Consider the following 12541-nt stretch of genomic DNA (forward strand, 5'->3'; position numbering starts at 1 on the left):
AGGATCCTCGTTGAAAATAGAAGAGAAAGGATCTTTGCACTCCTGAGGAATAAACTTGAAGGATCACAAATAGACGGATAATCCTTAGGGAACAGGAAATACTTTTTCACAGAAACAAAAGAACACTTTCAGTTGCGAACATCAGGATAGTTAGAGGAAAAAACAATAAGCAGGGGTGGGGCCTCCTTTCTTCTTCTTCCATTTTTGAATGGTTACCCAGTCATCGACGTCGATGGTTTGGAAAAAATAACAGAATAAACCAACAAAGGGTTCCCCACCATACGCCCTACACATAACCTCAAACAACATGACTTTTTTTGAAGCCAAAGGGTGAAAAATAGAAGCATGCACTTGAAAGTAATTTAAAACACTGAGATAGAAAGTTGAAATTAGAAACCTAACATTGCACTCAGTGAAAAATTGAGTGTACATACCAATATAACCGTTTGGGGGTTGCAGAATGTGCTTACCAGAAGAAGGAATAAGTATATCACCGCCCTTCGGTTTGACATTGCTAAAAGAAGACTTAAGGCCACGCTTATCCATAGTAAAAACAAGAAAAAGAAGAAAAAGTAAGAGAAAAACCCTCGATTACCTTGTTGAAATGGCGACGAAGTTCTCTGGAAACACAAATTTTTGAAGAAAAAATGGATAGAAATGGTAGAAAAGGATGAAAATTTTGAATCTTTAAACTAAGGAAAGGTCAGCCGTCAAATCATTCTCTAAAACCCTTGGTAAACGAGTTTTAAACTGACGATCGTACCCATGACTGCAAAGAATAAAATATTTCATGGTAAGGGGTAAAGTGATACAAACTCCAGACAAGATTAATTACAGCCGCAGTATGAGGTCAAATCAAACGGCATAAATGATTACGGTAAGTTTAACTTCACGAAGCTTATGGTATCAACTATGCTTCGTCAACTTGAACTTGGGGGAGCTTGATAGTGTACCCCACCTCTTGTTCGTATACAATAGCTTTGACATTATCACAGTTGCTTCGTAGAAATATATCACACGAAGGAAACTACTAAGTACTCATAACGAGGTCCATGAAATACAGAGCAAGAACAGTGCTCTCGAAGCTCTACAACCTCAGTCAATTACAAGTCAAGCTAGCCAAATTGTTCCTAGCTCGGCTGCACGCTTTTACAACAAAGGAGGGACAACATCACTTTCCTCTGCAGAATTACATTTAGGGAAATGTCAGCTACTATTCCAAATACATTGGGAAAGAGCGGGCAACATAAAAAGCTGGTCCAACCCATCTACAAATAGAATGGAATGCTAGACATGATCGTCATTCAAGATTCACTATCAACTCAACAACACATGTTGTATCTATTCTCTCGGTGGCGTAAAGCAATCTCTTGATTGCTACCTTCGGGGAATCGTCAGCGAAGAGACCAAAAACCTCAATCACCCCAGTCTTATGCTCTTGTGACTTGGATAACCATATATCATCGTTATAACATTAAAGGATCGCCGGTTATTGTGCAAACACCATCAAAGGTTGGAAACTCCTTGCCTGGAGTGAGAATCGAACCTAAGTTGGTAATATTCAAAGATTATATTAAAAGTGGGTGTGATTCTTTTTTAATTTTTTTTTTCTTTCGAAAATTTGTTTTTGGTTGAGTCCGCTTCAAAAATCTCAATAGAAGTTACCAAATGGTTCTTTTAAAATTTCAAACCTCATTTTAGGCTATCTGTTTTATATAACTGAAAGCAAACTCATATTTATTCACTTAACATTAACCGTGTACTGTCCCAAATATGATTTTTCATTAAGTGGTTCAAGTCCAATAAAATTTTCAATGAAAGACGCCGTTTTGTATCCTATTTCTCTTTTTTTCTTTTCAAGTTTTTTTTTTTTCGTGAAAAGTTTGTTATAAAGTTCTTGTTTCTTCGCGAATGACAAAAAAAAAAAAAAAAAAATTTAAAATCCTTGTGCAACTTATGCCTAATAAATATATTATTAATTGGTTCGGTAAAAAAGGAGACATGTGCAATGCACATGATCCTACTTAAAAGAAGGAAAAATACTAATTTCCAATATTACAAGTTACGAGGGTCAACGAGGTCAAAAAAAAAAAAAGGTTATCTACATTTGATTCGATGCTTAGGGGACAACAACGCAATTTTGTCTATTACATATTTTCCAATATAACAAGTTATATGGTGTTATTGTTTAATCAAAAGTTCGGATGAGTTTTACCTGTTTAACCTATTTGACACAAGCCAAGTTCTGAACTGTGGTCGTTCGAGCGGTTAAAGACTAACATACCAAGACTAACATACCGTATTAGATGACGTGATAAAAAAGCATATAGACGGTAAATAGGAAAAATAAATAAATAAAAAGGGCAAAAAATCCGAATGATTAAGAATGGCAATCAAATTATGAGTTGCAGATGCCCTGAAACATTAAAGGCTTGCAGCATTGGGCTATCAATTGCTAATATGAAAATTGTAGAATGAAGAAGATCAAGGATCTTGAAATGAGTTATTTTTATCAAATTGACCATTCGAGTCTTGAGGGTCTGTGTTTGCAGCATAATCCTCAGCTGAATAAACGGAGAAACTCCAAACAGAAGCACAATTCTCATCATCTGCATCGAATATACAGACGGTGTCAAGAACATTACTGATAATTGCATTGCAATACATACATATACTTTACATAAGTATTGTATTATATTTTATATTATATTATTCATGATAATAGCATTTGCATATCTATTTTAAGGTTGTATCTCACAGAGTGATTGCTTACATTTTATCAATAGCCAAAAACATTACCGCCCATTTTTGAGGTTAGAGACAGGAAAGAAATATGATAAAATTTTTTTGATCTTGAATGTAAATATAATAGACTTCAAAAATTACTTAAAACACTTGACGAGATGTATTTGAAGGTGTAAACATCTGGGAAAACTTATACCTCGTAAATTTAAACTCAAATCTTCATCAGACTCATCAAGAGCTTCGAATCTACGGTGTCCTGATGCAGTGGCAGCCATTGGCAAAAAAGGATGGAACGAGAAACCACTAACAGTATCTGAATTGATGAACACAAAACGGTCGATGAAAAAACAGGTACGTGTTAAAGAAGGTAGCAGCAGAGTAACACTTTTGTTAATAAATTTGTAATGTAAAGGCTAAAGTATTTTAGGCGGTGTTTGGCTCTTATTAGCTTATTACAAATGGGCTTAAGCTTTTTAGCTTTTAGGTTTTAAAAGCTCATATTGAAAAAGCTCCCTTCTATTGTCTTCATGAAAAACCACAAGGGTGTTTGGCAATTCAAAATGGCTTATTGCATTTTAATAAGCTAAAAAGCCTTTTAAGAAAGCTAATCCAAACACCTTCTTAATACATATATAAATAGTTTGAGATGGTGTTACCTGATGCCGCTTGAAAACTCGAGACCCATTGACCCGTTTGAAGATCATATATATGCACCAACCCATCCTAGATTCACGTTTTGCAGAATACTTTACATAGTGGCATGAATCATAGAATAGGTGTTAAATGGGCGGGTTATATCACAGATTGGAGCCCACAAATATTTTGAATCTTTCTATCCAAAACATTCAAGTTTGCATACAACAAGTGATACCAGTACAAACTTTCAATAATAGTTTGATATTTTCAATAAAAGAATTTAGGATGTTTTACGTATTGAAAAGAATAGTCAGGGGGACTTTTGACACTTTTGAATATTTGGAGCGTTTCGTTCTAAGCTTTTCACGTTTTTAATTTAAATTACCCATTTTACTATTATAGGTAAAACATAACCCGAATTGACTAATTCGTAAGAATTAAGCCAGAATTTCCTGTTTGCCACCACTAAGTAATATAATAACATTAGGTTTTAATAATATGCAAAGAAGTTGTAACAATACCTGTCCACCAGTACCAAGATGTCGACCGTATGGCTCAGTGTCAAACTGTATCCGTTGATTGGTGGTCTCTGATGATCTATATAACCTAATAGTTTAATAGAGTATACAAAAACATGAGAATTTGAAGTTCTAATCATTTTAAGTGCTAGTAATAATAACATAATATGACGATAGAACACATAAAAAAAAAAACAAGCTAAAATATATAACTAGAATCTGTTAGAACCCAAACAAAATAAGTACATACTTGTATACAATTTCAACAGTCTTGCGTATATCCCAGCATAATATATATGGATCCTACATAAATCAGATTTTTTGTCAATAGAAGTAACATATATACAAAGTAATATTGTACTATACGCATAAATTTATACCTTTCTTCCCCCTGTATATAAATAGTTCCCATCTTTGGAAAATTGAACCTGTAGATAAAGTTATACACAAACTGTGAGTAATTAATATTTATATTTATTATAATCATGATGATTAAAGATTAGATATACGTGTTTAATAATAGCTACATACTTACATGTGTAACCCCACCTTGTTGACCATGTAGAACATACAAGAGTTCCATATTATCTTCCCTATGTATTGCTGTAGTTTGACTATACGAACCTGTAGCAAGCATCCCTGTATGACTTGACGAAAAGGCAATCGAAGATATGATACCTGCATACATGAATAAAAACACAGGATTATGCATTATTATTATTATACAAGTTCATAAGTGGATAATAAATCAGGACGGATAAAAGTACCGACCTGACTGGCCTTCCTTGTTTCCTTGAATGGTCGAACGCTGTTCAAAATCTCTACCAGGCCGATGAATATCAAATATCCTAACAGATTTATTGTATCCAGCATATATCCTGCATTGAATTGAAGCAAACAATAATCATTTGTATCAGCAACAAACCACATTATTGTGTCTTTAACTGAAGTATATAAAATGCATCTTACTGTAAGTGATATCAACACAACTAAATGTTGAATATAACATGTTAGATTATTAAAGAGAAATTGTAATACTTGAAAAAGATAGTTTGAATAAGTAGAAGTATACTTGGTTCCCGATGGGTTGAAACCAACTGAGAAAGCAGCAGTAATTTCATCCATGTTATCATATGCCCGATATGTGCAACGTAGCTGCAATTCAAGTTAGAACGTCATTTTATTAATCATTTTTATACGAAAACAACTATCCATGATATGAAGATTGAAAAATCGTGATCATTGTTGTAACTAAAATGCAGAAAAATATAAAAATATAGGATGAAATGATGAAGCACCTGGCCTGTAGTAGCATCCCAAAGATGAATAGGATGGTCCCTAGTGGTAGTTGCAAACACACAAGATACAGGATCTAAGATACAATCAAAATACACTATTTATGTCAACTTCTGATTCACATGCTAACAATGATTAAAAATTTAGAAAAGGATTACAACCAAAAAGATGGACCTGAAGCAGACATGTAAGGGTACCAACAGTAATCATATATGGATTCCCCCTCAGTTATAGCAAGGCTTGCAGGAAACGAATCTACAACCAAGTACCATAAAAAACTTGAATTACTTATCAATTCACATATTTGCATGTTACATAATAAAAAAATACATATATATATATATATATATATTTGAAATATACATATACACTAACCTTCATTAGGAGATATAGAAAATGCTTTTTCATCTGTACAGGTTTCATAATCTGGTCTGTCAAATAAAGATGATAAAATTTCATATGTACACGATTCACGATCAATAGTCAGGCAGTCAGCTAACTAAAACATGAAGACTGTCATATCGCAAAAATAAAAATTTATATGCCCACTAGAATCAATAATAAATCAAAACCTTATTGTATATACATATTACATACTTCAATAATAAAACGGACACATCCCCCATAAATCTAACAATATCACAAAAAGTTGAAAAATCAAGCATAGAATTGATTGAAGCATAGGACTCAAAAAAAAAAAAAAACAAATTGAAGCACGGCACTGAAAACATCGCACAGAAATGAAAAATGTGGCAAAAACTGAAAAATGTCCAGTGTTAGAAGAAAAAAAACTCAATAATAGTCCCGTTTTACATTATTTATTAGAAATCGCATAACTTTAGAGGTGGAATTTACTAGGAAGTATTAAATTTGGTGCCATTGATGTATTTTTCCCAAATTAATTGATAAATAACCTCAAGACTTAAGTTGATTGATTATATTATATTATTATATTATCTATTATTAATTATGTAAAAAAAAAAGTGTAAATGATTAGTGCTTACAATGAGAATAGACTGAGTGTATTATCATCGGAGCTGGTTAGAAAGCAGGAACCATCCGGCGACCTACAACAATAATAATTATTATTATATTACTAAACATGAAAACAGGAATAATTGTAATTGGAGGAGATGATTGCATAAATTTACTCACCATTTAACACACTTGAGGAAGTTATTAGGGTTAGTAGACAAGGCACGAAAATGTCTAGAAAAATGGTAGGTTTTATATGGAGGAACCTCGAAACGAATCGCCGGCGGCTGCCAACAGTAAGACTCCTCCGCCGTCGTTTGTTGTATGATTTCTACATCGGCTTCTTCCCCCATTTTAACTTGTTGGAGTCTGCCTTTGCCGCCAAAACCTTACCAAATTAGCCGCTCCGTCCGATGTCAGGGAAGCCTCATATGATTCTTATTATATACTGTAATACCGAGTAATATATGAAGTTGTGATGTGGTAACACTGTTGGTGGGGCTTGTTTTTGGTTTATCTGTTGGTATAGTTAAAACGGGAGATGTAATAAGTGGTATAGTACTTCTCGGATGTTTTCTCATTAGCTGTTAAAAAAATACGGAGTATATATAGGGGCATGATCAATGGGAAAGTAACCAATCGGAGAAAGCAAAAATTTTTGTTTTCATTTTTTTGGAATTTTTTTTTTCCAGCATCAAGATCACACGAAAATATGAACATTTAGAAAAGACACTTCGTGATAAATGTTATTATTTAGGCGGGAAAACTATCGACAAAAATAACATTCAAAATAATATTGTTCGTGAAGAATTTGAACATTTTTTTTCATGTTTTGTGAAGTAAAATTTAGCCCGATTTAGAGTTTAGGGTTTAGGGTTTTGTGTTTTGGGTTTATGGAATAAACTCAAAACACCAAACCCTAAACCCTAAACCCTAAACTCTAAACCGTTCATGTTAAAAACTCAATCTAAATCCTAAATCTAAACCCTAAACCCTAAATTTCTAAACCCTAATATCTAAACTCTATAAACCCTAATATCTAAACCCTAATATCTAAAACCTCAACATACGCTCGAAAATACGATAATTGTTATATATTACTTCTTCAAGCGTTTTCCCGCCAAAATAAAAACATTTATCACAAAGTGTCTTTATTAAATGTTCAAATTTTCATTCAATCTATAATGTTCGTGAACAAAGTTTTTTCAAAAAACGAAGAAAAAAAAAATTTGCTATATATATATATATATATATATATATATATATATATATATATATATATATATATATATATATATATATATATATATATATATATAGGGGTAGGATCAAGGGGTAAGTAACCAATCGGGGGGAAGCAAAAACGTTTTTTTCGTTTTTTGAAAAAACTTTGTTCACGAACATTATAGATAGGATGAAAATATGAACATTTAGTAGAGACACTTTGTGATAAATATTTTTATTTTGGCGGGAAAACGCTCGAAGAAGTAATATATAACAATTATCGTATTTTTCGAGCGTATGTTGAGGTTGTAGCTATTGGGGTTTAGATATTAGAGTTTAGATATGAGGGTTTATAGGGTTTAGATATTAGGGTTTAGAAATTTTGGGTTTAGGGTTTAGATTTATGGTTTAGATTTAGGATTTAGATTGAGTTTTTAACACGAACGGTTTAGAGTTTAGGGTTTAGGGTTTAGTGTTTGGTGTTTTGGGTTTATGGAATAAACTCTAAACCCTAAACCCTAAACCCTAAACTCTAAATCGGGCTAAATTTTACTTCACAAAACATGAAAAAAAAAAACGTTCATATTCTTCACGAACAATATTATCTTGAATGTTATTTTTATCGATCGTTTTCCCACCTAAATAATAACATTCATCAAGAAGTGTCTATGTTATCTTGATGATGTCATTAACATTAATTAAATATTTTATTTATTTATTTATTTAAAATTTTTATCATATATACCATTCTTAACTTTAATAATATATTTACCCACTTAAATATGATTATGTCACATGAGCCCATTTTAAACATATAAACTCATCATATTTATCCATTTATTCAATATTAGTGTGATACGTCTTTATGCCCTGATTTTTTTAGCGGCAATTATTCATGCTTGTTTTTTTTTTCTCCGAGCTATGTACTATGAGATTAACTACCATAATTGATACATGCTAATCATCTAATTTTCCTCAACGGTATAAAGCTATTATAAGGTGAGAATACATAATGTGATCACTATTAGTTACCTTTATATATCTTTAGCTGATTGTAATTTCTTTTATTGTTGTTAATTTCTCTTACGTGATAGGCTACGGATACTATAAATCACGTTTCGTCAAAAAATTGATATGTATATCCAACTAATTACAGTTGTATACTTCTTTTGCTCACATCACCAGTAGCACTTCAGTTTTTGTTTTGACTAACAATATGATGAGATAACAATACTGATTTACATACATATACAACGATATTACTACAATAATGAAAATGATAATGATCAACCTTTCTATTTTGGTCTGTCCCATTTCAAGTATCTACTTGATATTTCAACCACTCAGAAGAGATTATTCTGGAGAGAGAAGATTTCTTATTGGTTGATAATGAAGTTAGTTGAATTTTCTAAAACTTTGTGCAAAAAGTAACTGAATACTTGTAGTGGGACAAAAGGAGTATTATTATTATTATTATTATTATTATTATTATTATTATTATCATTCAAATATAGGTTTTCTTTACGGGATTAATTACGTTACATATGTATGCGAAATACATGTCTCAATAAAATGTTGTAATATAACTTTTATGATAAGAAAAATAATAATTATGATCAAAATTGGAAGAAAATGGTGGGAGAATAATATATATATATATATATATATATATATATATATATATATATATATATATATATATATATATATATATATATATATATATATATATATATATATATATATATATATATGTGTGTGTGTGTGTGTGTGTGTGTGTAATAAATTAATAATATAAGACCTATAATAACATGGCACTTTGGTTTCATTTTTTCTAATAAAGCTTGAGATTTATAAAGTTTTTGCTAAAAAGAAAAGGCATTTTTGTTTACCAGCTTAATAAAAACTTATATATGCAAACAAACTACTCATATTTTTAAAGATTCAGGTTGGGCAAGACTAACGATTTATTTTTCTGTGAGAGTATTATTAAATTAAATTAATTAATAACCTATTAGCTAAGTATCTCTCTACTTTTGAAAGTGTTTCACTATGAATGAAGAAATGACTTCTCTTTATATTTTTCTGTGAGATTATAATTTAATTAAATAAAATAATAATCTATCAGCTAAGTATCTCTCTACTTTTGGGAGTGTTTCACTCGGGATGGAGAAATGACTTCTCATTATTCAAGGATAGAGGAAAGATTGTCCACGTCTCACCTCCCTCATACCCCCCACACATATGGGATTGAGTTTTGTTGTTGTTGTTGTATTATTTGACTAATTATAAATAAATACCCTTGAATAAACAAAAAAGTAGAGGAAAAAACTTAACATTCACTTTTTTTTACATCAGTTTGGGATCACCCAGAGGACTTAACCACTCACGTGTTCATCTCCCGTAGATGCATAACTCGCCCTCAACTACTGCCCTGGAGGAAACCCGAACCAATCCGAGGGCATGGCAGGTAAATCCCCCCCTGCTGCCCCCGCACTAAGCGAAAGGCGACCTGGGTGGATACTTCAGGTTAAGGATAACATTAACTACAATGTTGCAGCCCAGTGGAGTCGAACTCCTGACCTCTCACTAAGAGAGGCATGTCACTACCAGCTGAGCTACAACTCAATGTTAAACATTCACTCTACGTACACAAATTTCACACATTCGACATTGCTACAAAGGCAGATCCCCGTGGAGACTTAGAAGGGTCATGGTCATCTTAGATTTTTGAACTAGTAATGTTTGTTTACTTACATATTTTTTTGGAAACTAATCTTCCCACCAACTTGAATTCCACCTCCTTCTCAATCCTTGTTCCACCTGTGTTAGGGCTTTGGGAGTAGACATGATCCTTCGATGTGTTGTTTTTATCAGGACTTGAAAACAACTGATCATTTAAAATAGGCCCATTAAGATTGTTAGAACACCTATTTGCGTCAGGTTGGTTACATTTCGGCCCACCACCACCTGATTGATCAAATAACTTGGTACTTTTTTCGAAGTTGGCCCATTTTGGTCTGGCCCAATACCTTGCTTATGGCTAGGTTGAGGTTCTAGATTGGGAGAACATGTTTTCCCTGTTAAAATGGGTCAATTATCTTCTGACTTACTCAGTATCACTTTTTTGGCCCAATGGTGTTTCATGAATGGCAAAGTAAGATTTATGATGGGCCATGTTTTCCATTAGACTTGGTATTGAAATGTTGCCTGGGGGCATGTGTGGTTGTGTCTCTAATGTGTCATCGATGACAGCTACTGAAGCGCTTCTACCTACGTCCTGGATATCTGAAATTCATGAGTACGAAGAGTCGACGAAGTTTGACCCTTTAATGTCATCTTCTTCACCTGAATTATTTCCGAAAAACTTTTCCGGCAAATACGACGCTGATTGGAAGTCATCACTAAGTATGCTATCGTCAATTTCCAGATTAAGTACAGAGCTAGAATCAATAGTATCCTCTAAGATTCGGATCTTCCACGATCTATTTCCAATTTTGAACACTGGTTGCTATCCAATATCATTCATCTCATAAGTGTGGATTAAGAATCTTTTTCTTGCTAACTGGTTGTAGTATGTGACTACAATTCTTCCCCATTTACTAATCTACTTTTCAAGTTTAACCATCTTATGCAGAGTTATTGGAAACCAATCGAGATTAAGCCATGTTAATCTACCAAATGTCTCTAGGTTATCATTCTACTAATAGATGGAGGTCAACTAGTTTAATGTGACGACCCGGAAATTTTCGACCAAATTTAAACTTAATCTTTATATGTTTCCAAAACGATAAGAAAAGTCTGTTATGTTGATGATTCAAAAACTTTGAACCGTGTTCATGTAATCAATTACCCTTCGACTATTCCCGACGATTCACGAACCATTATGTGTAAATAAATAAATAAATAAATAAATAAATATATATATATATATATATATATATATATATATATATATATATATATATATATATATATATATATATTATAAATTAAAATATTATATGAGTTAATTAATTATGGAAATAAATAATATATGATATTAAAATAAATCTATATATATATATATATGTAAGGTATATTGAATGTATATTTATATGGTCTCGAATTTATTTAGTAAATGATAATAGCACTCGTTTGTCAGTCGAGCGATATTAAGCAAGTTAAATTCAAACTTATATAATTTTAAAATAAACGGTGATCCGAAAATGAGTTCTATAAATTTTACGCTTACTAAAAAAATGTATTTAGGAACTATTTGTTGAATTTCAAAACTTTTTATATTTTACTTGGGATTGGGAGTGAATAATTAATGTAATTTTTTTTTAATAGTTAATGATCGAATTTTATACCATAATGACCAAAATAAATAAATATAGTTAATTTAAAAATATGGGATTTTTCCGAGGACTTTTAATCTGCCACTAATGATCAACGGACCTCAATATAATATCTCTAATAAAACATCGGTAGATTAAAAACAAATAGAGCCAGCTAATATGCATGCACTTAATATTCTTGAATTGATAATTGTACTAGGGTCACCTTTAAATTCAATATAATATATTTGTGTACGCATCAATCATATGATTCAGTTTCCTTTTTTTTTCTGTTTTTGGTCTACATCATAACCACAGAAAATCAATTGAATTCTCTCTATTTCCTTCTTTATATATGTACATATAGATTTACATATAGGGAGATAACACCCACCATTATTCCCGTGTTCACTCTCTTTTCCTTCTAAGACCATCAAACACCAATGATCCACCATCAAACTACTTCCATTCCTGTTTAGGTTTCGACGCACAATAGCCAATCACCACCACTGTTGTTCGTTGCTACTTTAGCTGAGAACAAACAACAACCATGTTCACTGCTGCAAAATTGTTGCTAGTGTTACTTGTTTCTATTTTGAAGCCAACCCGTCATCTCCTTCATTTCACCAACCGTCACCATCCTTGTTAACCACCATAACCATCTCATTCACCACCATCACTTCTGTCTTCTCTCTAAATCGAGCACCCCAACCACCATCTGAGAACAACCACCACCTGCAGCCACTACTGCATCCATTTTCAGTTTCAATCGACCAAAACAAACACCAAGAACTACTGCTAATTGCTACAGCTTCCTGTCTATTGCTA

At 32.3% G+C, this 12541-nt stretch overlaps 1 protein-coding gene across 2 annotated transcripts; it reads right to left on the reverse strand.

Moving 5' to 3' along the window:
- Nucleotides 1-2338: 2338 nt before the first annotated feature.
- Nucleotides 2339-6602, reverse strand: LOC139852732 (uncharacterized). 2 transcript variants are annotated; one of them, XM_071842061.1, is made up of 14 exons: nt 6351-6601; nt 6200-6262; nt 5571-5626; nt 5370-5450; nt 5198-5271; nt 4972-5054; nt 4671-4777; nt 4435-4577; nt 4280-4327; nt 4150-4202; nt 3903-3987; nt 3402-3468; nt 2942-3058; nt 2339-2609 (listed from the first exon to the last, which is right to left on the reverse strand). In XM_071842061.1, exons 1-14 carry the CDS (start codon nt 6521-6523, stop codon nt 2485-2487), a joined length of 1275 nt encoding a protein of 424 aa, XP_071698162.1. In that variant the 5' UTR covers nt 6524-6601; the 3' UTR covers nt 2339-2484. The 2 variants fall into 2 exon arrangements, with proteins under 2 accessions (XP_071698162.1, XP_071698164.1); XM_071842063.1 differs by lacking the exon at nt 3402-3468 and having other exon boundaries at nt 2472-2609; nt 6351-6602.
- Between the last annotated feature and the right edge of the window lie 5939 nt (nt 6603-12541).

Source organism: Rutidosis leptorrhynchoides, chromosome 6 (assembly GCF_046630445.1).
Source record: "Rutidosis leptorrhynchoides isolate AG116_Rl617_1_P2 chromosome 6, CSIRO_AGI_Rlap_v1, whole genome shotgun sequence".
NCBI lineage: Eukaryota > Viridiplantae > Streptophyta > Magnoliopsida > Asterales > Asteraceae > Rutidosis > Rutidosis leptorrhynchoides.